Source organism: Tenrec ecaudatus, chromosome 1 (genome assembly GCF_050624435.1).
Source record: "Tenrec ecaudatus isolate mTenEca1 chromosome 1, mTenEca1.hap1, whole genome shotgun sequence".
NCBI classification, from domain to species: domain Eukaryota; kingdom Metazoa; phylum Chordata; class Mammalia; order Afrosoricida; family Tenrecidae; genus Tenrec; species Tenrec ecaudatus.
Window position 1 is genome coordinate 78,192,443 of NC_134530.1, and position 26,478 is coordinate 78,218,920.

The following is a 26,478-nucleotide window of genomic DNA, read 5'->3' on the forward strand; positions in this document are numbered from 1 at the left end:
CGTGTCAGCACATTTACGCATATGTTGCCATCATCATTTTCAAAGCATTCTCTTCCATTCCCTTGCACCCCGAACTAGCTATTCTAGATCATAGAGTTTTAATAATAGATGTTTATTTTAGATTAGAAAAATAGAAATTAAAAAACACAAGTCACTCATAACCCTTGCAACCTAAAGTTAACTTCTCGTAACTTCCCCCCCCCCGTCTTTTTCTTGTTAAAGAAGTGAGTTTTGTGTCATCTGTTGCTACCTTTTCTTTCTCCCCACTTTGAACTCTTTAAAAAGCCCCTTCTTTGGCATCTCCTGAATAGTGCTTGGTACTGCTACTTCGTGACTTTGCATGCCTACACATCTTTCGGTTCAGTTCCCTACTCTAGGAAATAAAATTTATTTTTCTTGTGTCACTTACCCCACTCTTCCATATTTTCCACTATGAATGTCCCTTCATACATTCAAATATCATTGATTCCTCCCCAGCGACTTCTGTCCCAGAACCTTATTTGTTCCATCTGGTCAGTGTGCTTTGTGTGTCTGCTACAGTGCTGTCACCCTCGCGTATATTCTTACACTCCCATCTTAGGGCTTCCTTTGGCTTCTCTCTGTTTTTGCAGTAAATGGATTTCTAAATTGTGACGTAGGTGTATGTGTGTGAGCGAGGTTGCGGGGGGGGGGGGGTTCCGCTCTGTGCTTCATGTTGGTTTTCTGTGTTGCGGGTCCCAGGCCATCCTGTCACTGGTGTGCTCCTCCCCCTTCGGTTGTAGCGCATCCTCCAGTCACGAGTCTAGTGGCTTCCTTCACATTTAATTGATATAAGGGCAAGACAACAGATTTTAGGTTTGGAATATTTCCTTTCAGAACTGTCAAAGTTTAAGATGTTTATCCTCGGGGTTTGAAAATCACCAAGGTGTGCTTTATTTTCATTTATTATATTGATTCTAATCACTCTGGAAGGTCCATTTACTTTAGTCCTGGAACTTTTGTTGCATGTAGTTTTTTGCCCCTCCATGGCTGTGTGCATGCCCCCCTGTTTATGGCATGTATCATGTCTCTGGTTGCCCTGCTTGTCTGTTGAACTTCGTTTTCAACTTCCAACTTGTTCTGTCAGATTTTGTATATCTGCTAATATATTTTTAATTTCCAGGATCAACTTATTTGTTAACTCTTCAAGGATATTAATGAAATGCATATGTTTTAAGGGTTTTTTGGTTCACGGTCTCTTTGTTTCCTGCCACTTTTTTCCCGTTTGTTTTTATCTATTTATTTTATGGGTTCTGGGCATCCTTCAGTATCCATTTGTATGTATGTGCAGATGTGTGGGGCTTGCTCATTATGGGCTCACTCCACGTGCCTGTTAGGTTTTCCCCAATGAATGTCAGTGTCTTGAGCTCTTTCTGTCCTGACCTGGTTGGCGTTTCCCTGGAGAAGACGCTCCTGTTCTCCTGCGTGAACGGTGTAGAAGCCCATTAGGGAGGGGCGGGCCGGAGGCTAGCGGTAAGGGGTGTCGTCTGTCTCAACAGTGACTCTAAAGAGTCTCACTTAGGGGGATGCTCCCACCCCCAGTTGCTCCTGCGAATGTCACCTAGGCTCCGCAAGTCTCTCAGAAACACGTTTACAATCCAGTCTGTTTCCAACCCCTCGTTCCCATCAGCACTTGCTGTGCCAAACTTCTTTTTAAGACTGCAGTTCGTTTTTACTTTCCCTGTGCTAACTCGTGTCTCATTCTTCCAAATGATTTCTTCTTGGTGTATTTGCCTTCTCTCTTGAAGACCATTTTTACTAGCACTAGCCTATTGGCTTTCGGGAAGGAATTGAGAGAAAAGCCCAGTCAATCTTTATAAACACGGGGAGGGAGGGGATAAAATGAGGAGCTGATGCTAGGGGCTTAAGTGGAGAGTGAATGTTTTGAGAATGATGAGGGCAATGAATGTACAAATGTGCTTTACACAAATGAGGTATGCATGGATTGTGATAAGAATTGTGTGGGCCCCCAAGAAAATGATTAAGTCTTTATAAACAAGGAGTCCCCTTTGCTGCCTCCCCTATGGTTTTGTTCATAGCCTGTATATACAGTCATTTACCTCTTTTGCCAGGTATCTGTACCTCCATTTATTAATCATTCCCCAATATTGAAAATAGTTTGTTTCAAGTTTATGTGAGTATAAATGATAATAAAGTAGCCTATTGTGACCCTTTAAAATTGTTGGAATCCTGATTTTCTTCTTCTTCTGTGTAGCATGCAACCATCCAGAATTGGCCAAGTTCAGATTGTCATATGACGGCGCTGGTGACCTACAGGTATGCTCGCGCTCATGCGGTGCTTTTCGGAACTCGTAGTTTGGTCTGTGCACAATGTTAAATCCATGAAGCCATGTTACAATTTCCAAGTCCAATAATATTGTATTCAAATCTTAATTCTCGTTGATATTAGGTAAGTCCATCTTAGAAAACAGCCAAGGCTGTAATGTGAAACTAATAGGTGCAAGACTGAGGCTGAAATGAGATGTTAAATGTATGAAGTACCGAACACACGGTGCATTTTCTTAACGGACAGCTCCCACGATAGCTCATCGGTGCACTACAGGATGGACTGATGCCAGCGGTGAGATCTGTGGCTCCGGCCCCATTGTATTCTTCTAGGTCCTTGAAGGCGTTTTTCCCGCTCCTGGGCAGCTTTTCTCAGCCAGAGGCCCAGCTCTGGGCACTGTGGGCCATGCATCATGTCTGCAGCAAAAACCGTATGTATTCACCACGCCATCGAGTTCCCCAGCCTTTCCTAAGCCTCACTGTAGAACCGGGTGACTTTAAATTCAGGAAGGAATTGTGATCAGTGGTTCTGAACACGTTATCTAGTTTTAACTCTTAAAAAAGAAAAACCAGGGAAAGTGTGTGTTCGTTTCCAGGCTGCTAACAGTCTTGGTCACATACCTGGAGGTGGCTCTCCAGCTGTCCAGGAAGCGGAAGCTAGCCCCTGGGTCCTAACTTGAGGGGTGCCCGCCTAGAGACTTCTCTATCTGCATGCTCCGTGCTCCACCCGACTCAGGGTGGAAATGCATCTGAACAAATCAAGAGGGCTCGCTCTGTGTGTATGCCGTCCTACAGCCTGCCTTTCCTCTTCCTGGTTATACATAGGTCTGTCTCTTCATGTTTGGGGGTTTAAATTCCACCTTGGGAATTTGGGGTTTATTTATACCCTTTGCTTAAAACTATTGTTTTTACTACAAAACAAACGACTATGACTTTGTACTAGAAAACCTGAGAGTATTTTTAGAATTAAAAGTTCAGTGTATTGGCTAAAAGAAACTGTATGCAATACTGTTAGAATGCCAGCACCATCTTAAGGAAATGTCCTGAAGGAAAAAGATACCGTTGACAGTATTAACAGAAGCATTAAAATACAAAGCATGCCTTCAACAAGTAGTATGACTTACGTGAAGAAGACCTTGAGAAACTTGATGTTAGAAATTTAGTAAGATATCATGTCTTTTCGGTATGTGAAAGAAATTACCCCTTCCACGCAGTAGTGATGGTCTTCAGGAGTTTACCCTGATATTTCCTTGGACATTATAAGAAGGGTACTGTGAGGGAGGGGCTCATTGATACACAGGGTCAGAATGGTCTAGAAATGGTGTGTTCCCTGACGATTGGAGCAGTAAATAACGAGCATGTAGTTGAGCACGTTGCTTAATCATCACGACTAGTAGAAGGGTATTTTTACTATGCTTTTGTTACAAATGAGAAAACTGAAGCATTGAGAAGTGAAGTAATTTGCCCCAAGTTAAAAAGGCCTGGGAACTGGCAGAGCCAGGGTTCTAACTACTGGCGCGATTCCAGAGTCTGCTGTATTAAGACGTCGGTATTTCTCTGGTGTTAGGTGGCATAATTTAACTAGTCCCCTTTGGAGGGGCGTCACTTCCAACCTCTTTTCACAAACACCTTCAATGAATAACAGCCTATGTAACTAGAACAGTGCGCATGACACAATGTTTGATAAGATCGCAGCTGAAGCCAGTCGACTGGTGCTCTGTTCCCAGTGTTGGACAGCAGCTTGGCTGCTCACAGCAGATCCCATCGCGGGGTTTATGACGTTGAGTTTATGACGTTGAGGGAGTCGCAGGCCACAGCTGCCAAGCGCAGCGCCCTAGCCCAGGCAATGTGACACAAAACCCGTCCCAGCGCAGCACCCGTGTGCTCCTTTTCAGTGTGGCTTGAGCGTCAGATCAGGACTGCAGGGTGGACACAATGAGATTTCCTGAAGACCTTCTCTTAGGACAGCCTGTGAAACCTGGGAAGAATGAGCAAGCGCCTTGTAGGGATGGGAAAGCCATACCCCCACCCCCACCCCCGCACCTTTCCCGCCCTTTCTCTCACTCGTGCAGCGCCCCCTCCACTTACACTGCTGACCTCTCGGTTTTGAATTCAATTGGACCAGCAAATCCCTCCTGGAAGTGGCTTTGTAGTTTTGTATTCTGGGAGACTTGTCGGTAGCTAGGCACACCTTACAGGTGCAAATGTTAACTAAATTTGTTTAAAATCAACCCCTGCATGTATGAACTAGCACCCCAGTAGTAAGACTGACTTATCCTTGTGCAAACACGCAGTCTGGGTCAACTAAAGATGACGGCTTCTTTCGAACCCTGTGAAAGGTCGGGTTATCAGACTCCTGTGGGGCTGAGACCAGCAGCCCTCTCTTCCCCAGGACAACTGCTAATTGGCTTAGATGAATTTGTGTGTGCTACTCTTTGTCTCTGGCTCCTGGGAAATCCCGTTACTTTGCACAATCTGCTGTGTGTGTAAAGATATTTTCATTATCTTTAATCCAGCGACTGCTAGTCCCTAGGCCAGCCTGCTGCCTGAAAGTGAAGTGGGTGTTTACTATTAAAATAGCTGGATTGAGATCTGTGACGCACAGTGTTGTCTAGAAATAAAGCGCACTGAAGTCAGCGTTTGTAAGCTCATGGCAGAGCCACTGGGTGGCACAATTGCTTAAGTGCTTGACAGCTGGCTGAAAAGTTGGCACTCTGCTTCCCAAAGGTCGCAGCCTCGAGAACCCAGCCGCTCACTGCCACTGAGTCGATTCTGACTCGACGTGACCGTTACTCTTTCTACCGGAGTAGAAAACCCCGCCTTTCTCACAGGAGCGGCTGGTGGTTTCAAACAGCTGACCTTGAGGTTCGGAGCCCAGCACATAAGCCACTGTGCCACCAGGGCTCCTTGAACACCCTGGGGCAGTGAGTTCTACTCTGACACACACTGAGGTGGCTGTGAGTCGGAGTCGACTGCGCAGCAACCAACAACAAGCAGCTCACTACAGAAGCCACACTGATTTTTCAGCAAATTTCTCTGGAGCCAACACACTGTCTCTATTTGCTCCCGGGTCAAGGGCTGGAAACGTTTGTACTCTACAGAAGAAAGGTAAATAGCACGCGGTTTGTATATTTAAAATGCTACTCGGTCTTTGCTTGATTGTCTTGCAGCCAGCAAATACTGCAGAATGTTGGTGGAAGAAGGAGGATGGCCGTTTGTGAGTGACATCCAGGAGCACACGGCTGCAGAACCCCAGGCGCGGCAGATGGCAGCGGCCATCCTGAATGACTTCAGGATGCATTTCACCAGCTATCAGAGAGTCCCTCGCCCTCAGTTGTCCTTAACCTAAGGGGTTTTGTAATGCTTTCCATCCACCAGTGTTCGATCTTTCTGCCCGGCCACCAATTGAATGCTGAGACTTGTTCTCGTCCAAGTTTGAGTCCGCCACTTCCTTGGCTGTCTGTTACCATCTTTAAGTTACATAAAGGTTGCATTGGTATGTTGAAGCTAGATACCAAATCAAGTTGAAATCATTCTGGGGAGAACCTATCCCTTCAGTAGCAACTTCACACAAATCACATATCTGGGGAAGCAAATGGTCAAAAATGTTTCTGCTGCTTGACATTGTTCAGGTTTTCGTAGTGTGAACAACACTGTATGTTACGAAGTAGAACTTAGGTTTGCCGAATATGAAGTTTGCTTTGTACTTCTCATAAAAGTTTCCGTTTGAATTGAAAACTGAGGTACAGAGAGGTTAAATAACTTGTCCAAGGTCACAGAGCTGACTGTTCTGGGCTCTGAACCTAACCAGTAGATTCCTGAGCTATGCTCAGCCAGTCCAAGGCATATTTCTTATCCCCATTGTGTGGTAGGAAAACTGGAAATTTATTACCACGCTCATCATCTGTGACATTAGGTCAGGGTGCAGGAGTGGCTTGGTGTGACCCCAAGTCCATCATCCACAGAGGGGAGACAGAAGCCACTAAAGCCAACCTGGCCCCAAGCATTGTCTGGCTCAGGGAGAAGTCAGGAAGGTAAGCGAAGTGGGCCTTTGAGAACTAGCAGCCGTACCATGGAGGGTCATTCACCAACAAATCTGGGGGGTCGCTTCTCCCTGAAGGCTGCCATGCCCTCCAGTCGGTCCCGAGTTGGGATATTCTGTAACAACATACAAAAACATTTTTGTTGGGAGGATGGGGCCAAAGGCTGGAAGAGACCTGCTGAAGCTTCACCTGCTCGAGACAGCCAGGACCCAGGTGTGGCTCCAAGGCAGGACAGCCTCTCCAGCATCCCTACCTTGCCACCTCTTTACTTACACGGTCTGATCACAGGCTGCTCAGCAGAAACAGAAATCAAAACTCTGGGTTTGAATCCCGGTGTGTAGTTGGTTCTGCTTGGGACTATCGTAAGACATTTCTGAACCTGAAGATTGCACTTGGCAGAGTCCAGCTGATCAGATCCATGCTTGCAGCTCCACCAGTGGACACAGTCTACCAGCTGTAACCGAGGCCTTGATGATTCAACTCCAACCCAGTCTCTACAGCAGCAAGCAGTGTGGTTCCCCTTGGGCCACTCCAGGTTATTTGTGAGGGGGGTGGTGGTGGAGAGTGTGTGTGTATCAGTCATGTAAGTAGATTGCAGGGATGAGAAGAACTCACAGTGCTGACCCACCCCCAGTCTAGCTTCTGCTAATCATGAATGGGCCAGCAGCCACCACATACCTGGCCGTAGCACATCTCTTCAATGGCCATCCCTGAAGCAATGTCAACCTACAAGAAAAATAGCACTCAGTTCCATCTCTGTCGCCATACCACCCAGCCAAAACTTCTTGTTTGGAGATGAGTACCCAGAGGTACAGCTGGTGACAAGCTCAGCTGCAAGCAGAGAAGTTGGCACTTGGAGGCCACCTAGGAGGGTCACCTCCTGTGCAAACCCAGTGGAGCACAGCCCCACCTTGACACACGGGAAGTAGCCCGGAGCTGAGCTGACTCACTGGCCCCTTTTTTGTTATAAAGTGAGGTGCAGAGAGAAAGGCCACTGAAAGGTCTTTTGAAGAGTCCAGTCCCTGTTCCTGAGAATTCATTCTAGTTGCACTGCAGCCCTAGTGTCCTGGTCGCCTTCTCACCTCTATGCCTCGATCGATGGCGACCTTGGCCAGCCGCACGGCGATGGGGGCCTAGGGGAGAGAAGAGCTCTGTTAGAAGGGGGTGAGCGCTGAAAGGAGAGGCTTGAACCAGGAAAGGCACACACACAGTGGCTTGTGGGGTCAGTCTTGGGTAGAAGTCTGCACCTAGTTCGGGCTATTCTAACAGTTACTGCTCCCTCTGTGGGGGGTGGGGGTACTATGAGGTAGGATAAGTAATTTAGAGATTTAAAGGATATGGGAGGAGGCTGGTTGAAGGTTATTTTCAAATAAACCATTTCATATAGAACTTGAGTATTCATTGATGGTTGGTATTGGGGGTGGAGTAACCTGAAACCAATCTAACCCCTCAATACTGAGGGCTGACTGCTAATTTTGGGTGTATATTGACTACTTTTAAGTACTTAAGTATCAGTAATTGTATTGGACTGGTTGATACATTTCAGTAGAATTGGAATTCGGTATCAACTTGATCAAGTGCAAATATCCAGTTATGCCCAAAGACAAATGGCACCCAGTGTACAGATCTTGCTAGACTGGTTCCCTCTGGGAGATCAGGCATTGATTTGGATCCTCACTGAACAAGTGTAATATTCTGAGTAGTAGAATTGTCTGAGGTTGTGGCCTCAGACTCCACTCATTTTCGATTAGACAAACAAGATAGAACAATGCTTGCTTTTAAACCCAACTAAACATCATTTTGTCAACATTACAGCCCCTGCCTCTCCCCCAATAAAAGACACTATCAAAAGTTAACAAAAGAGGTAGTTATTTAAAATTGAAAGAGTTGGGAGGAAGGGGTAGAAACCTGCTTGAAAATGTTTTTTAATATTTTGTTTTCATGTGCTAATACAAAGAATATATGGTTAACATTTCTATAGGCTTATGTTTTAATTTATATTTTGTAACGTTTATTTTTGTATTGGAGATACATTATATATGTAGCTTCACTGCTTTAAAAATTGTGTTCATACCCTGCCCCCTTAAAAATAAAATAGTTTTGATACTGTACTCTATACTTGTTTTGTGGGGGGAAAATTACTGAAGTACCAGTATGGACCTGTGATTGCAAGAACTTTGCATGACCTTGATATGACCTTGATGCTATTTGCCCTTTCCAGATCCATTTCCCCTCAAGTCAAATGGCGTGGTTGAGACAGATCATGGATGGGAAGGTGTTCAGGAACGGCTAGGTCAAGCGTTACCAGGCAAACCTAGCTCCATGTAGCTGCCTTCCCCATGAAGAAAATGTGGGTCGGCATCTCACAGGCTTTGGGAGCCTCAGCTAGCCAGACGCCAGGTGATCCCCAGAAGATGGGCCCTGAGGAAGCAGGGATGGTACCTGACCAGGGTCAGAACTTCACTTACCCCTGCGCAAACATTTCTAACCCTTTTGGAGGACTGTGATTAAGGGCAGTTTGGAGATTTAAAAACATTAATGAGCCTTAAAACATGATCATTGTATTTCAAGAATTTCTGTGCCACAATGTACCCAGGAAAGGTGGGTTGAGCATTCTGAATCTGCTCTGGAATCTTGTGTTTATGACAGGTCTGAGGACCCTTAAAGACTTCACTATCCAGATAAGCTAGCCATTAGCTGCATTTGAAGTGTGGTTTAGTGTGCCCGGGCAGCTGGTTTCAATGACGAGTTGATAAACAGCTGCATGTGGCTCGTGGCTACCATACTGCATAGGGCAGACAATAGAACATCCCTCATCACAGAAAGGCCATTGGGCAGGGCTTACAAACCCATCTGACTACAGGGCTTCCACATTTTATCTTCATTTTCATTCAAAATTAAAATTTGACTATTTTGCTTAGTGGGCAGCTGAATGGGTGCAGAAGCGCCAAGTCTTTGGGTGACTGGCTCCTCTCTAGTCCCCCATTTCCCCCCTCCCTCCACGTGCTTCCCCTCCTGGGCCAAGCGGCTACCAAACCTGAGGCAGGATCTCCTGGGCCAGTGCTCGAGCTCGCTGGTAGGCGGCGTCACCCTCCTCGTTCTGGGCCACGGCGTGGTTCACCAGCCCCAGCACCTGGGCCTGGGTCCCGCTCAGCCGCCGGCCAGTGAAGATGAGCTCCTTTGCCAGTGCCAGTCCGAGGCAGCGTGGCAGCCTCTGAGTGCCTCCTGCCAGGGTGGGGGGACAGCATGGGTGTGAGCCCCGAGGAGGCACAGTGCAAGAGAGCGCCCAGGTGGGAGGGCGGGGTCCAGGGTGCTGCCCGGGGTTGGGCTCCAGACCAGTCAATCAGCATCACAGTGTTGTGAGTTGCATATGTGCCCCAGTACATCAAGCATCACGTCTACACGCTGCTGTGGTTAGTAAGTGCAGCAGCATGAAGAAGTAAGATACTCTGAGGACTGCCAAGTGTGCCCCATTTGGGGTTCAAGGCCTATTTAGGAATCACAGGCACAGTGAGCAGAGCATGCTTGTAGCGGCAGGCAGAGGAGAGGGGTTACCTGCCCCTGGGAGGAGCCCTCGGGTGGTCTCAATCAGCCCCATCACAGCCGAAGACGCTGTAAGAACACAACAGTGAACCCCACACATCTTCCAGAGTCAGCCATTCATGGGGAGATGAGGTAGCGGTCGTCTCCACGCGCCCCCCACCCCCAGCATACACTGCCCCCCTTCAACCACTGTCCTCGTGACCTAGCAGCAGACTGCCCCTTGGGAAGCCTTAAGCCCTACCCTGGGAGTCGGGAGGCCCAGGCCCGCACACCTACTGGCAGTGGTGTGTCACTAGGTCGGTCAAGGCTTCCACAGGTCTACCGAGGGGATGCTTGGAAGGCCCCTAATAAACGACTTGTGGGCTCATGGATACTGGCCTGTGGCCCACAGTGCTAATACTTGCTCCCTGCCACGGCTACTCCTTCCTCACTGAGCCACAACTTGTCGCCCCCCTGCATTCCAGCCCAGTCTCCTCGCTCAGCCTCCTCAAAGATGGCCCACCTTCGCAGGTTTCCGTTAGCATAGACCATCTGAACTTTGCCGTGTGGGCGGGAGAGCACTCATTACTAATGCTTATGAAGGGATTCAATCACCGTCTCTCAGTCCACTAAAACCCTGTGAGTTAGTTGCCTGAAATGCAGGAACGCATTGGGGTGGAGAGTACGGGGGCTGCATCCTCCCCCCCGCCTCCCGCACCATATTGACAGAAACAACATCCACACCAGGAATTGATGTATTTCAAATGTTCTTCCTGAGATGATAACAAGCCCTGGTGATGCTGTTGGGTAAGCATTGGACTGCTAACAGAGGTCAGCAGTTCAAATCCACCAGCTACACCTCTGGAGAAAGACGAGGCTGGCTGCTACTGCAAAGGTTTACAAAGTCTGGGAAATCCTATGTAGGGTCACTGTGGGCCTGAATTCGCTCAGGCAGTGGGGGCCGGGGCATTTCCTCCATTCATCAAACAAAACCCAACTGCTTTGCACAAAGAACACAAATAGTGAACCAGAGGCAGTGATCCTGCTCACATGGTTGCAACTGTCACTGTCCTTGGGACTCAGCTTTGTGTCAAATAAAGTAGTCTTTAACCCGACTGGGAGGCTCAACAGAACGTTTGTCCTCTGGCCTTGTCCTCTGGGCCCTTTTGCCCTCCCCTCAGCGCCTGCTCTGAGACGGGGAGTCACTGGGGAGGAGGGAAGCTTTTCAGACACTAGCAGTCAGTGGCATGGCCAGGAGGGGAACCAATTTCAGTGGCCAATTCTGCACCTCCAGACTCACCCTGCTTCACTCTCCCCTCCCCATCTGGCCCTGCCTCACCTACTGTACAGTACCTGCCACTCGGAGGTCACAGGCCAGGGCGAGCTCCAGACCCCCTCCCAAAGCAAACCCATCCAGAGCCGCAATGGTGGGCGTAGGGAAGGATGCTGTGGAGACGGAGACGGAAAATCAGCTTCCAGGTCTTTGTAGAACCGGGACAGGGGCTTACAGCTGGGGAGGGGCATGCTGGCTGGAATGGAAGGCCTCACTGGTCTCAGGTGTGGGGCCCTCACCTGGTACCTCCCCCAGGTTACCATGGAAGTCTGTTCTCCCACCAGAGAAGGGGGTCCATTGGCAAACTGGGGAGCTGAGCTGAAATGGTCCTTGCTCAAGCTCACCCCTAATGGTCTCCCTGGGGCCAGCCTTCATGTTCTCCCTGCTGCTCCTGTGAGCATGGAAAGGGCCCTATGTTGGGAACGTAGACCAGAGTCAGCAATGGCTGCGTCTCCTAGAGGAGGCAGACCTGTGGCTATGCAGTGATGGCCCCGCATAATCAGTGCTTGGAAGGTGGGTCATGGAAAGCTTCCTGGAGGAGGCACCATGAGAGGCCCATCTGTGTTCCAGGCAAAGGGACCAGCCTTTTGTCAAAGTTTGGGAGCATGCTTGACCTCTGGGATGGCAGTCCTTGGGGCCTGCTGGCAGGTGGTCATATGGAGCTGCCAAGGAGCCAGGACTACCTCTGGAAGAAATGGCCTCAGACCCCTTGTCGCCTTCCCCACCCCACCTTGCCCAGTGCCTTGTGCATTCTCCTACCCTGGGATAATCCTCTGCACCTCCCCTCACCCCCAAACTCATGTTCTGCTATTAAGGTGGAAGATGGGGCGGCACACAGAGTGGGGCTGGGATTGACAGGAACAGCCTCCCCTGATCCCCAGACCCTCACCAATGTCATTCATCAGGCCTCGGAGCTGCTGGACAAAGGCCCTCACCTCGGCCTCACTCATCTGCTCTCGCTCCTTCAGGTCGGCACCTGTAGACGGTGAGGGGACTGTGAAAGCCCTTGGGAAAGTGACCGGCTGCCGAATCCCAGACCGTGAAAGGACCCAGGAAGAGCAGGCTTGGGGGGGAACAGGAAAGAAACATCACCCAAGCTAAGAGAGCGAAGGCTCAACGAGGGGAGGGTCAGTGGGGTCTGAGGAGGCGGAGAAGTCCAGCAAGACAAGAATGAGGTTGGAGTAGCGTGGAGGGACCAAGAGCCCAGGGGACAGTCATGACATGGTGGAGTTGCTGAAAGCAGATGGCAGGGGTTGGGGCCAGAGCAGGGAGTGAGTGTAGGCTTTCTATATCGTACCCTGGAGGAGTCAGGACAGGAGCCCTTGAAATACTGCTTTGTTCTAGCCTCTTCCATGATTGAGGGGGAAACAGCCAAGGGAGGGGCAGAGACTAGCTTAGCAGGGTTCCAGAGCAAGTCAAAGGCACAGTCCCGCCTCCTGCCGACTTCTCCTAACCTCATGCTCAGCTGGCATAGCAAGGAGTAGGTCTTAAAGGGGCATAGTGTGGCTGTGATGGAGGAGGGTAAGACATGGAGCCAAAGTTGGAGGCGAAGGTAGTGAGGTCTACCATTCAGGGCAGCTTGGTCAGGCCCCGGGGCTGTTCCTTTGTGCTGTCAGCTAGGCACTCCTGGGTATGGATAGGGGCAGGACTCAACCTATCGATTTGGTGGCATGACAACACCTCCTTGTGGTCAAAATCCTTTTTGTATAAGAGAGACTGGACAGAGTCGAATCCTCTTTGGCCCCTGACCATCTGCTGGAGCATCCCAGGAGCCATCAGCAGGCTACTGACGGTGGATTCATTCGGCTGATTTCAGACCTCTGCAGCCACAAGCCTGTGCGCCTCTGCAGCCACCAGCCTGTGCGTCCTGTTTCCAGTCCATCAGCTTCCCCAGATCAGGAGGCGCTTGACCGGACTAACCTACTTCTATAACTGTGTAAGCCGTTTCTTGATGTAAATTGCTTTCTGTATACAACACATCGAAGCCTTACTGGTTTTGTGTCTCTAGAAAACCCAGCCTCACACAGCACTCTAAGCCTGACAACTTATCCTCTTGTAAACATCAGAATCACACTCCTGTCCCCTTACAGCCTTCTTCCCGCCTCGGGTGAGACCCTTCTTGTTGCTTCTTCCCCATCCTGGGAGGCGGGATGCCCGCCGCTCAGGCCTGTTCTCATGGACATGCCTAACGTCGTAGCCTGGGGGGAGTTAATGTTCATCTTTGAAACACAAGTTCACAGTGCTTGCCCCATTGCGAAGACTAGATGGCACGAAGGCAGTGGACACAGTGGCAGCCGAGATCCTGGAGGTGGGCAACAGAGTCCCACCTTGTAGATCTCTTTGGACATAGCTTCCTCAATGCTGAGTGAAGAGTCAGAACAAGTTATGATGCCGTAGAAAGAATGACAAGGATTAGGGGTCAGGCGGACCAAGGTGACATTCTGCTAGCTGTGTGACCTACGTCGTCTTTGCTTTCACAACTGTAAAAGGACTCCCACAGCCCTGCAGGGTGATACCCACCCTACAGTGCCTTGGGAGTGGCTGAGGGAGCGAACCCACCTGCACAGAACACGCCCTTCACGCCGCTTCTGAAGAGCAGGACACGGATGTGTCGGTCCTCCCGCAGCCGGGCCAGCGCTTCCAGCAGCTGGTGAGGAGCCACCATCAGTCACCTGCGGGCTCAGCACCGCCCCCACCCTGGTGCCCTGCACCCTCACCTCGCTGACGAATATCTTCCCCAGGGCATTTCGGGCTCCAGGTCTGTTCATCAGAATCTCAGTGATCCCTGCAGGGGAGAAGGCAGCCTTGGGTGAGCCAGTTGGCCCTGCTCACCCCTGTGCCAGGGCCAGGACACAGGAGGCCTGGGTGTGGGCAGCCCTGCCTTTGCTGAGCACTTGGAATACACCACAGAAGCTAGGGATCAGTTTTCCTGACAGAAGTGGAGGACACGCAGGAAACAGAAGGGCTTGTGAGCCCTGGAGCCCAGGGGAGGGGAAGGAGAACAGCCATGTCTATATGGCTCCTGTCTGCTTCTGCCACCTCTCTCTCTCTCTCTCTCTCTCTCTCTCTCTCTCTCTCTCTCTCTCTCTCTCTCTCTCTCTCTCTCTCTCTCTCTCTCTCTCTCTCTCTCTCTCTCTCTCTCTCTCTCTCTCTCTCTCTCTCTCTCTCTCTCTCTCTCTCTCTCTCTCTCTCTCTCTCTCTCTCTCTCTCTCTCTCTCTCTCTCTCTCTCTCTCTCTCTCTCTCTCTCTCTCTCTCTCTCTCTCTCTCTCTCTCACACACACACACACACACACACACGTCTTCAACTTCATAGCTCTCCATAGTTGTCTTCAATGCCAAACTGCTGATTCTAGAGTCCAGTGAGTCATTAGACTCTGAAATCAGCTACCCCCCAAGCTCAAGAAACAGAACTGTGTCAGCCACCCCAAAGTCCTCCTAAGCACAGCCCCATGTCCTCCCAAAGCAACCACTATCCTGACGTTCACCAAACTCACTCCTGTGATTTCAGAGTTGCATTGCCCACGGGCGTCTCCAATGTGCGGTGAGGAAGGAGTCTCCACTTTCTTGGCAAATCCTTCCACACTCACCTCCTGTCCACCCCTCTCCCCAGCCCTCCAGGACTGAATAGCCATCCACGGGCCCAGGGGGATGTCTTGGGGTGCACCCGCTTCCCGTAAAACAATCTTTCTCCTGCCATCTCAGTGAGCAACCACCTCACCATAACCCCAGATGCCTGTCGTGTCACCTCCCTCCCCGTTCATAAAGCACACTCAGTGCCTAGGCCCTGCCAGTCCCACCTCTGAAATCCCTCTCAGATCTTTCGGCTCACCTCCCTCCTCGCAGCCACAAGCCCTAACACAGCTGCTTTCTCTAGTCCTTGATTGCCCAGCTGACCTGCCTGCCTCAGCCTTGCTCTGTATTCATATGAGATGGGTCACAGTCATCTTGATAACCCAGAATGGGCCAGAATAAAGCCCAATTCCTAATGGGGAGCCACAGGGGACTCCCCGACCCATACAGCCCCTGCACACCACTCTGGCTTCCACTCCTCTTGCCTGGTGTAGGTGGGCTCGGCAGGGACTCCAACACCTGTACCCTCCCCTTCAAGCTATTTCCCCCACATAGAAAAAGTGGAGGGTTATTTCCCACTTCTTTGACCTCAAAAGCCCTCCCTCCTCTCCTCCACCCCCATCACCCTAGGGCTCTTGGCTCTGTCTGAAGAACATACAGTGCTGTCTGTTAGGTCCACACGCTCTGTGAGTTGATCTAAGAGATAAGAAAGGGCCAAGGCGTCTCAAGGAACAAGGTCCCAGCTGAGAGTTCTAGGGCCGAGGAGCTGTGGCCTCCTTGGCGAGCCCATGTCCCCAAGGACTTTTCCAGCTCTGGTGTGTCCTAGAAGAGTGCACACCATGGGGGACAGGAAATGATGGCAATGGAGAAATCAAACGAAGAGGGACACCATGAGATTGGTTATATGGGAGAGGTGACGTGACATCGCTCCTCTGATGACATTAAGACGACACACACTGGGAAACACCCCTCCATGGCTGGCTTTAAAATAATACGCTACCATGTGTAGAGAGACTCCCGCCAGGAGCTGGGTCCTCTTGGAGCTGGTAATGGTGCTCAACCACCAGACACGAGACACAGGAACCTCAGTCCAACGGCCCCAAGGAAGTGAATCCTGCCAACCACCTGAGCAGCTTGGAAACAGACCTTCGTCTGTTTGTGCTATTGATGAGATGCCCTGGATGCCAACCTGGCAAGACTCTGACATAGCGAATCTGCCTCAGCTTTGCCCGGACTTTTGACGGCCAGAAATTGGGAGCTAACACAGGCCCCTTGTTTGAAGCCGCAAAGTCTATGGTCATTTGTTAAGAGCAGCAGCAAACTAGTTCAGCCTTCTGAGGCTGACAGGCATTTCACACTCTTCTCTTTGCTTCCTTGTTCTTTCTTTTCTCCCTGAATAGCCCTCTTTAATCATTTCCCCCTCCATTTTTATCGTCCTCTATCAGTGTGGTATCTTGATATTCTTTATTTGATCTCTAGGTTGTAATATCCATTGCAATGGCTACACAGAACTCACAGAACTCAAAATTCATAATGAGAGGGTTTATTAAGGAAGCTAACATGTAATGCCCGTGCGGAATGCTCAGGCCAGACTTGTTTTTCCGGAAACGTCACATAGTTCTTTCAGCTCTGCTAGTAAGCGCCCAAAGGGGCATACCACTCCATTCTAAGCCTCGACCCAAAGGCATTCCGCTAAGCTCCACGGTCCAGAAAATCCAGCTTCCTTCATGAAATACCCAGAAGCAACCCACCCCAGTACGCCTCAGCCCAAAGGCACCCAGCTCCACTTCCATGGTCAGCAAGGCCAGCTTCCCGAATTCAGTGCCGAGAAGCACCCTGTTCCACAAGCACTCGGCTTTACTGGCGCTGGAGGTTGGGAAGTCCATCGCGCTGGCTCAGGCTCCACGGCGTCTGGTTCCGCTGCTGTCCCTGATGGCAAAGCTGTCTTCTGGATCTCAGAGGTTCACTGAGCAGGGAATCTCAGGTCCAGAGGAGTACACCACTCTTAGATCTCTCTTCTTGCTTCTCAGAGGGCTCATTTTATACACAGCAGGGTGGCACTCTAGCTGGTTTCTGTTCACAGTGACTCACAGGTGAATTCTACCAGTATCTTCCCCCCACCTCCTTACCAGACCCATGCAGGGAAAGGGCGTGTAGGAGTTAAGAAACTGGCTAGAAGAGTGATATTAAATAATTCACTACCCCTGCAATCAGAACAAAGGAGCCCTGGTGGCACTGTGGATTATGGAGTGGGCTGCTAACCACAAGGTCAGGGGTTCAAACACACCGGATGCTCCGTGGGAGCATGATGAAGCTGTCTTAGGAACCCTACATGAGGCCGCTGGGAGTCAGAGCTGACCTGGGGCATTTCTTTCTTTGATGGAACACAGGCAAGGGGTGGTGGACTTGAGCTGGTCAACCAGCCGTCACTATGGGGCGGGTGACACAGGCCCAGAAAAGCAGGTGATTTGTTTCAGGAGACAGTGAGACTCAGTTAGCAATGCTTGTTTTCAAGAAGCTAATTTATAAGGGTAGGTAAATTCAGACGCATGGAAAATCATGGAAGAAAGGGAAGCTGAGCTTCCAAAGATTCAGGTACACACCGAGGAAGGACCCAGCCAGGGGGTGGCAGGAACAAAATAGAACAGGAGAGCTTAGTGGTGGCAGTGGGTATGCGTCGGGCGGCTAACCTTAAGCTCAGCAGTTTGAAACCACCAGCCACTCCGAGGGAGAAAGATGAGGCTTCTATTCCTGCAGAGTCCCAGTCTTGGAAACCCACAGGGGCAGTTCTGCCATGCCCTATAGGAGGACTATGAGTCGGCATCGAGTGGACGGCAGTAAGTTTGGAGTAGGGGAAATAGCGGGCAAGGTCAGGCTGTGGTGGAGAACCTTCAAATGTCTAGCTAGGGAGCTGTGAGGGGACCAGTCCTGCCGCGTGACGTCGAAGACAGAGTCGAACGATGCCTGGCCCGGCTCCAAAGAAGCTGGACGGTGGGAGTTGGCTGCCCAAACCTGCTCTCGACATGTATTTGGACTTGTTTGATTGGCCTTGCCATAATTATTTGGAGTGCTTTTGTGCAAGATTCTAAAAAAGTTTATCATCCTCTTCCCACGGTTTTTCCCTTTCCTTATCTTGGTTACCGCATAGGGGGCAGAATACGGCATCCCCCTCCAGGAAATAACCCAAAGAGAAATAGAGTTCCTGGCCCTGATTTACCTTATACGAGGGCTTGCAATGAAAATGGCCTAAGAATAGTTAACAAAGAAGGTGTACAAGTTCCTTTTAGTAGTTTAAGTTTTATGGAACGGTTAGCAAGAAGAGGGCCTCTGTGATGTCTGAAGTCCACTGGAACAAAGCTACCTATTGTGAGGCAACTCATACCTTGGTACAGAAAGACTTTTGGGAGTTTAATTTATGGGAACTTAGTGCAAAAGAAAGAACAAGAAATGAAAGCCCTAGAGGAACAGCCTAAGAAAGAACAGCCAAAGCCTGTGAAGTAATTTTTGATAATGAAACGTATTAATGCTTTATTGATCTCATAGTTAGAACAATGCGCCCTAGTTGGACGAAGTGTGCTCAGTTATTGTTAGAAGGTTTATGTCTATCACCCTTGTAGCTAAGACAGCTTTAGTTTCAAGATGTACTAATTTTTAACCAAGAATCATGATGTGATTGATGTAACTTGTTGCAGTCTTGTGGCCTGAGAATTTCCTTATGTATGATCTCAGGCCATGAGCTTTAAGCCAAGAAAAAGAATATATAAGTTGAAGCTTTGCATGAATAAAATTGGAACAGTCACCGCAACCTTTGAGTCATGTGATTTCTGTCTCCCACTTGTCGAAGCCTTACCCACCTAGCGGGGGATCCCGACTCACTGCGACTGGACCGCACCAGAGCTGGATGGCCCAGGAGCTATGAGGAATCAACCCGCTGGAGAACAGTGGAGAGTGGCTGGTCCGCCACCCCCTTCCCCAAGACAGCTGTGAAAATGTAACAAGCTGGGTCAGTTTTCTATCAACATAAGGAAGAAAGTATCTAAGTGAGGTCTAGTGCTGACAGACACAAGCTGGCACAGTGCGGAGCTGAAGACGGGAAAGATCCAGAGCAGGCCTGATGCCCGTGAGCAGGCTAGAGAGCTGAGCAGAACCCTTGTCTTCTCTTGGCTGAGGGAAGCCAGGCGGCCGAACTGCCGGCCCTTGCCCCGGAATCCCCTTCCAACCCACACATCAGCAGTTCCGCCCTGAGGGTGCGGGAAGATGGGGGTGTGGGGGTGGGAGCTGATAGTGTGGATGACTGAAAAGCCCACTCAAGGGGCGCGAACCACAGACGTGTCTGTGAAAGGAGCTGGTGCATGGGGTAAGACGTGGCATAATGGGGCAATCCGGTCAGGCTGCAAAAGCAGATATTGCACTTTCCCCTGGATATGGGCCACAAAACAGTAAAAATGTTTGTTATTGCCGGGGGGAGGGGGCGCTGAGGTACATTTTTCCTGAAAAGGGAGAGGTAGGCCTAACAAGTTTGGAAACCTATGGCAGTGGTTTGGTTTTTCTACGTGTTTGCCTCATTCCTGACTGCAGCCTCTGTGTGCATCATTTTCTGTATTGCTGTAAGACAGATGCGATCTGTGTGTGTCCCTCTAGGTGTTAGGCCTGGAAAGCTCTTGGGACAACTCTGCCTGCAGGGCCATTGAGGACAGGAAAAAGAATGCGGTGTGCCACATATGCTACTCTGACGGTCTTATCTGATTGTTGCAGTGGACACTGACATCATATGGCTTTCCTAATGGAAAGTACCTAGAAAGGTTCACTCCAGGCTACACTGTCCTGCAGGGTTTCACCGAGGCTTAGCAGACCTCCCAGAGGCTCCCTCCATAGGGTTAAATATTGCAGTTCTTTTAGAATTCCTAATGAACTGAAAAACCTTTGCTGTGTGCCTTTAGAACAGAGTTCTCAACCTGTGGGTCACAACTCCTTTGGGGGGTCGAACGACCCTTTCACATGGGTTGCCTGATTCATAACAGTAGCAAAATGACAGTGATGAAGTAGCAATGAAATAATGTTATAGTTGGGGGTCACCACCACATGAGGGACTACATTAAAGGGTGGCGGCCTGAGGAAGGTGGAGAACTATTTATTTAAAAGTTCAAAGTAATCATCTCCATGTGGAGGGCAAAACTCAGCTAACAATACCTGCAGCCGGAACGTGGACATGCCTTTCAAGGCAGGGAATAATCTGAGAACCAAGGGTGGGGTGTGTGTATCTCATAGACCAGACTGCTCCAGGAGACCCCTGCCCCTACTCCTTGACTGGAAAGCCTCCTTGACCTGTTGCATGAGGAAGATGATTTTGATGGACACTCTCTTCCTGGGTGCTATTACTGATGCACTCTCTTCCTGGGTGCTATTACTGTATTAGAGCGTGAATTCTGAGCACCCTGTTTTGCAATAGGCAGTGGTTGGTGGTGCAGCATTCATTTTTGGAGTTCCCCACATAGATTAAGACTCCATTAAGTGCTTTCTGATCATTAACCAAGTATGTACCCAATCTTAACTTGGTGGGAAGGCCCTGGATCAATCTTTGTAAGTCTTTCTATCTCACGAGTTGTGTGTCCCAATCATGGTCCTGTTCCTGTTTCTGTAATCCTACTTGTAATTGTGTGTTGATCTGCTACCACTCATGCTTTTGTGTGTCCTTTACCTACCCCACCCTATTGTCTTGCTTCCTTCCCAATTGTGAATCCTTTAGATGCCATTTTTACTGAGTCCTCGTGACTTCCCTCTTCCGGATCATGTGTCTGCATCTTTGTCTCTTTGAAGCCTTCATAAATGTTCTCCTTAAATTATATCTGAGACGGAGCCTCTTTTGAGCCCTGAAACAACGATCTTTAGAAGTCTCCTTGTACCTAACTTCTTCAAGCCATTTGATTTTTTAAAAAACATTTTATTAGGGACTCACACAACTCTTATCACAATCCATGCATACATCAATTGTGTAAAGCACATCTGTACTTTCTTTACCCTCATCATTTTCAAAGCATCGGCTCTCCTCTTAAGCCCTTGGCATCAGGTGCTCAAGCCATTTGATTTTACTCTAGAATCAAAATGGTCTCCCGTATGTCTAACTGTTTAGAATAAACTTGTGGTGATTTTTTTCCTATGGGAAAGGGGTTGACAACACAGTCTCTCAAATCAGAACCGGTTCATCTCTGCCACTTAATTAACTGGGTTTGGGGGCTAATTGCTTAACCTTTCTGCACCTCCATTTAGTAGTCTGCAAAGCAGGGAGCAAAGTGATCGATAGCTTTCCCAGAGGATGAGGTGTTACTGAAGACCCAGCACTCACTGCACATGGTCACATCAATGTGCAGGCTGGTGCCAATGGGATGCAGGCCCTGGGTGCCCACGCGAATTCAGTGCACCCGAAGTACCTAAGTACAGCAGGAAGCAGGGAACTAGATTTACTTCCTAAAGCCGCTCTTCAAATATGAATGTCAAAGTGGGGGTGGGGAGGGGGCGGAGAATAAATACCCCGCATTTGCGCAACTTAAAACAACTTGCACAAAGCTTCCTCAAAGGCAGCGGGGTGGTGGGTAGAATGGGAGCGAGGGGTCAGCAAAGACCTGAGCGCAGCCTTGCCGTGACGAGGACGGCTGCGTGCAGCGGAACGGCGACACAGATCGAGCATTATCGAATGGGGCCCCGAGATTCCAAACCAAAACTTGTTCGCCATTGACTTGAACTTTCCTGCGGAATCATCCGGCGGCAAAAACTAGCCGCTGACCTCTGGACTGGCATTCCCGACGCCCGCTTCTTTCCCCGGCCCCCACCCCCCGTCTCCGCGAGCCGATTGGTTCCCTGGCCTCCCTGCCCAGAGCGCTGGCTGGACTCGGGGTGCAGCCCTCCCCCGGACCTCCGCCATCTTAACTCCGGATCGGGGCGAGGGTGACCTTTTTGCTGCGCGACTCCTGCCCCGCCCCCCCTCCCCCTAGTCCCAGGACCGCAGTCAGGGACACCCTGCCTCGGCTCACAGCCAGGGACGCGATCACCCTTTCCGCGCCCTGTGCGCTCCGGGAGCTGCGCGTGGGGGCTGGAGAGGCGGGGGACGAGGACGGGTGAGATTGGGAGCACACCTCCAGCCCCCTCCGGCGCCCCCCAACTCTCAGTCTTCCCGGCGGGATCGCGCGGCTCGTCTGCTCCAGCGGCGTCCGGGCACTCACCTTGGTCGGGGCCCGCCTGAGCACGCACTTGGATCTCGGGGCCCCCGGCCGCCCCGTCGGACGCGTGGGCTCGGGCCCACAGGGGCCTCCAGGGGCGCAGGGCGCGGGGCAGGGAGCGCAGCATCCCGGCACCGATGTGGACGGCGGTGCGCCAGGCCCCCGAGAAGCCCGCAGCCGGGCTCCACCCACGGGCCAGCCAGGCCCCGGCCGCAGGACGGCCCCGAATCCCAGGACAGCCCTTGCAAACCACCAGTCGCTAAACGGGAGCAAGATGAGGCAGTTTGCTCCTTAAAGATTTAAAAGCCGTGGAAAACCAAAAGGCCAGTTCTACCCTGTCCAGGAGGGTCGCTATGAGTCCCTGACAGTGAGTGTGGTTTGAGGAGCGATTATAGGCCACCACTGGTATCTGCATATCAGACCTGAGCGAAGGATGTCCAACTCTCAACAGTTAAAAAAAAAATCCGCACAATAGGGGTAGTAATAGTGTCTGAGATTCAGGCCAGACTGAGGACGTGGGACAAGTGAGATCTTGGCTGAAAGGGAATACCAGAAAAATGTTTACTTGCATCTTACTGATGATGCCAAGCGGTGTGGATCCTAACAAACAATGGGTCGCCTTGAAAAGAACAGGCATTCTAGAACACTTCATTGTGCTCCTGAGTAACCTGTACATGGATGAAAAGGGAGTTTAAAGTCAGAAAAGGTGTGTGGCAAGATTGTATCTTCTCCCCGTACTTATTCAACCTGCATGCTGAGCAAAGAATCCGAGAAGCTGGATTTTTAAGAAGAGTGAGTTCTCAGGATTGAGTAAGGCTCATTAACAACCCTAGATCTATAGATGCCACAACCTTGCCTGCTGAAAGCAGAGGGCACCACGCATTTATTGATCCAGATTAAAGATCCTTCATGATGGATAATTTATGCCATCAAGTCTATTTCACCTCATAGTGAAGTGAATAGTAAAGTAGAACCGCTCCGAGGGGTGTCTGAAACCAGAAATCTTTATGGAAGTCGCTAGCCTCGTTTTTCTTCTGGAGTGTCTGGTGGTTGTGAAGCGCTGAAGTTTTTAGCTACCAGCCCAGTGCTAAATTCATAGCACTACCGGAGATCCTTACCTCAACAAACAAAACCTTCAAAAGGACCACCAGGGTAAGCATCGCCGTGGTACACGGAGAAAAGATTGGAGCTGTCAAGGATTTCACTTTGCTTGGATCCACAGTCAATGACCAAGCATGGAAGCAGCAGCCACGAAATCAAATGATGTATTGCACTGGGCAAATCTGCTGCAACGGATCCACTTACACATGTGAGAGAGTAAGCATGTCACTTTGAGAACTGAGGTGAACATGACCCAAGAGATTGTGAGGTTTCACCCCAGTGACTTGGACACGTTACCAGGAGTTCCTGGAGGAAGACATTGTGGTCAGTATAGTAGTGAGTCAGCAAAAATGAGGAAGCCCTTCAATGAAATGGATGGACCCAGTGGCCGCCACAATGGACAACGATTGTGAGGATGGCGCAGGGCGAGTGTTTCCCGCTGTGGTGGGGAATGGTAAGTGGCTCTGAGCCACAACAGAATTCTCCGCACGCTCATTATTGGTGTACACGCTGATGAGCCTTAATCCTTACTCTGACTTCTATAATTACCACCACTACTAATAGGATGGAAATAACTTCCAAAACGCTAAAGACTTTCATCATGCCATCCCTCCCACCCCACCCCCTGCAGTTTAACAACAACAACAACAAAAGGTCTGGCCAGCTTTTGGAAGCCCTGTTCTCTGTCTCACTGTAGAGAGCCCAAATCCGAGGACGAGCGAAGGGCAGGAGCAGCTGGTACATTGCAACCTTGGGAACACTTAGTCCTGGGCGTAGCTCCCGCTCCACACCGCCTCGGAGCATGCGCGCCGCCACGTTTCTGCGCACGCGCCGGTAGCTCCTCCCGCCCCTCCCACCCTGGACACGCCCCGCCCCTCAGCCCCTCCCACCGTCGCCCGGCCGTCCGGCCAGCTAGGAGACTGGTCCCGAGCTTCGCCGCCGCAGTCTGTCCAGGCCCCAGTGAGAGGTGCGCGCCCGTGTTCGCTCCGCTCGGAAACATGTCTTCCACCCTCTCGAAGAGTCCCTCCTTGCGCCGGGTGTTCGTGGTGGGGGTTGGCATGACCAAGGTAAACAGCAGCCCATCTCCGGAAGCGGCTTTCCGGGGCCGCTCTGCTCCTGAGGGCCGGCACCACGGAGTGACCGGGGAACGGGCTGGCTGTCCGTCTGCCCGTCCTTCCTGGACGGGACGGACCGGGCCGTCCCAGCGCCCACACTCAGGATGCGGATAGCAACTCCTGAGGGTCGGGTGTAGGCTGCGTGCAGAGGGGGTGAGGGGGTTGTCCTGTGGGGGCGTCATTCCTGTCGCTGTTCCCCATTTCCCCCCCCCCGGGATCAGGGTGTGTGAAAGCGCCCCCCAGATTTCTGAGGGGTTCGCCTACGTTGGTTCCGGAGGTAGCCCGATTGCAGCGCTCGCGGGCGGTCCAGCACTGCGTGCGGAGAGACCCACTAGTGATGCTCGGCGTCTCGGTGCCAGTGTCCTCTGATAGGTGCCTGCCTGTCAGTCAGGCAGCGGGAGATACCTCCCCCGCACCCCCACTGACTCACTGCCACCACGTCCATGCGGAGTCCTAGCGACTCCATAGGACAGGGTAGAACTGCCCCTGTGGGGTTCCCAGACCCACACTCTTCACTGTAAGCCAGTGGTTCTCAGGCCGCCACCCTTTCATACAGTTCCTCATGTCGTGGTGGCCCCCCCAACTATAAAATCATTTTCGTTGCTACTTCATAACTGTCATTTTGCTACTGTTATGAATCGTCGTGTAAATAGCTGATTAATGCAGCGTGTATTTACGTTGTTACAAATTGAACTTCATTAAAGTATAGTGGTTAATCACAAAAACAATATGTAGTTATATATTGTGAAATATTTCTTTTTTTTTGGAAATATTTATTTCTAATGACAAATGAAGTTTTGTCTTGAAGCACGGTGTAGCATGGGTAACAGTCTTCACCACGGTATTCATGGTACTCATGTGGGTGTATCTGCATGTGGGCGGACCTGCCTGGAGGATAGAGGAGCGGAGTCGGTTCCTAAGACCATCATATGTGGTTTGCTATGGTCTTAGGCGACCCCTGTGAAAAGGTGATTCCACCCCCAAAGGGGTCATGATCCACAGGTTGAGAACCGTTGCTTACAGTGTAAGCAGTCTATAATATCTTTGTTTGACACCTTCCCAGCTCCGTGCCCTAGGGATTCAAACAGCCTCTAGTCACTGGTCTTCCCATGCTGCCATCTTTATGGCTTTGCTTGTGTCACTCTTTGTACCACATTTCGTCTCCTGATTAGTTTTGCATTCTGACAGGAGCCATTCAGGTGTGACATTTTCCAGGAATCCTGTGAACTTCCTGACTTTTACAAAGATCCCTGTACTCGCCTCTATCCTAGTACTTACTAGCCTAAGTACCTAGGAGTCCTGGTGGTGTAATGGTTAAGAGTGGGCTGCAATCCCCAAAGTGGGCAGTTGCAAGAGAAAGACTATGAGTCAGCATTGACTTGATGGCAGTGAGTTTGGTTTGCTTGGGTTTCTTTGGGGATCATAAGTACTAAGTGTAGAATATGTTCACGCCTCTGTTGGCCCTTGGCATCTGAGCATCTCCAGGGGGCATACCATGCCTTATTCATTGTTCTAGCCCTTGTGCGTTTTGATTAGGACTCATCTCTAGAAGGACCTCTTTAGAACAGACCTGGCCCACAGGGTTTCCAAGGCTGAAACTCCTTAAGGACGCAGACTGCAGCACCTTTCTCTCCTGGAGTGGCTGGTGGGTTTGAACCACTAACCTTTAGAATTAGTATATGAGTGCTTTAACTGCTGTGCCAACTTGAAAGTTCCTAATGCCAGAAGAGTCTCAGTGCATGTTAGTTGGACAGTACATAAGTAGTTATTTGATATGAGAGTTCCTAGAGAGATTTTTGTTTCTAAGAAAACAGCTTTAATTTTTACCTTCCCAATGAGCTGAGCACATACAATTCAGTCAAAGCATGTAAACTAGATGAAAGAGAGAAGTATACTAGTACGTTATGTAGCAGAAGTGTAGCTGTCATTCTACTTTCCATGGAAGAGAGAATCCTTAATGAGGGTTGCACTGATGAACTATATAACTTTCCTCGAGTTCTTTGGTGCTTCTTCCTCTCACTCTTATGACCTCAGTTCTACCTTACAAATCGGATTAGACCGGAGCATGCTCACTGCTACCGACAAGAGCCTGCAACACAGGGAATCCAGGATAGATACCGCCCCCACTCCAGGGCTATCAATGAGAGTATACCAGGAGGATTAGGGGAAGGTGGTGGGGAGAAAGAGGGAATCGATCACAAGGATCAATCTATAACCCCCTCTCAGAGGGACGAACAATGGAAAAGTGGGTGAGGGGCGACGGAGGATGATGTAA

At 50.2% G+C, this 26,478-nt stretch overlaps 3 protein-coding genes across 4 annotated transcripts in view; 2 read left to right on the top strand and 1 right to left on the bottom strand.

Moving 5' to 3' along the window:
• ZYG11A (zyg-11 family member A, cell cycle regulator) overlaps positions 1 to 5,653 on the top strand; it is a 45,041-nt gene extending 39,388 nt beyond the window's left edge. Inside the window, exons 12-14 of the mRNA XM_075532846.1 lie at positions 2,234 to 2,295; positions 2,638 to 2,735; positions 5,475 to 5,653. Coding sequence (XP_075388961.1) covers positions 2,234 to 2,295; positions 2,638 to 2,735; positions 5,475 to 5,653 — 339 coding nt within the window. The remainder of the gene's footprint in view (positions 1 to 2,233; positions 2,296 to 2,637; positions 2,736 to 5,474) is intronic.
• On the bottom strand, positions 728 to 22,242 carry ECHDC2 (enoyl-CoA hydratase domain containing 2). Of its 2 annotated transcripts, XM_075556232.1 has the most exons (11): positions 21,991 to 22,242; positions 13,920 to 13,987; positions 13,762 to 13,849; positions 12,092 to 12,178; positions 11,223 to 11,315; positions 9,903 to 9,959; positions 9,385 to 9,572; positions 7,430 to 7,480; positions 7,026 to 7,073; positions 6,376 to 6,462; positions 728 to 4,282 (listed from the first exon to the last, which is right to left on the bottom strand). In XM_075556232.1, exons 1-10 carry the CDS (start codon positions 22,112 to 22,114, stop codon positions 6,385 to 6,387), a joined length of 882 nt encoding a protein of 293 aa, XP_075412347.1. In that variant the 5' UTR covers positions 22,115 to 22,242; the 3' UTR covers positions 728 to 4,282; positions 6,376 to 6,384. The 2 variants fall into 2 exon arrangements, with proteins under 2 accessions (XP_075412347.1, XP_075412338.1); XM_075556223.1 differs by lacking the exon at positions 728 to 4,282 and having other exon boundaries at positions 6,166 to 6,462; positions 21,991 to 22,237.
• Positions 22,243 to 23,973: 1,731 nt separating this feature from the next.
• SCP2 (sterol carrier protein 2) overlaps positions 23,974 to 26,478 on the top strand; it is a 107,594-nt gene continuing 105,089 nt past the window's right edge. Inside the window, exon 1 of the mRNA XM_075556199.1 lies at positions 23,974 to 24,155. Within this exon, the coding sequence (XP_075412314.1) occupies positions 24,087 to 24,155 (69 nt within the window). The 5' untranslated portion in view covers positions 23,974 to 24,086. The remainder of the gene's footprint in view (positions 24,156 to 26,478) is intronic.

Bases quoted from the DNA above. Each gene is read 5' to 3' on its own strand.
- ECHDC2 (XM_075556232.1), bottom strand. From the start codon at position 22,114: ATGCTGCGCTCCCTGCCCCGCGCCCTGCGCCCCTGGAGGCCCCTGTGG. The intron at 11,316-12,091 runs GTGAGGGTCTGG...CCGTCTCCACAG, and splicing joins AGGCCTGATGAATGACATTG to CATCCTTCCCTACGCCCACC. The intron at 6,463-7,025 runs GTATGTGGTGGC...ATGTTGTTACAG, and splicing joins AAGAGATGTGCTACGGCCAG to AATATCCCAACTCGGGACCG.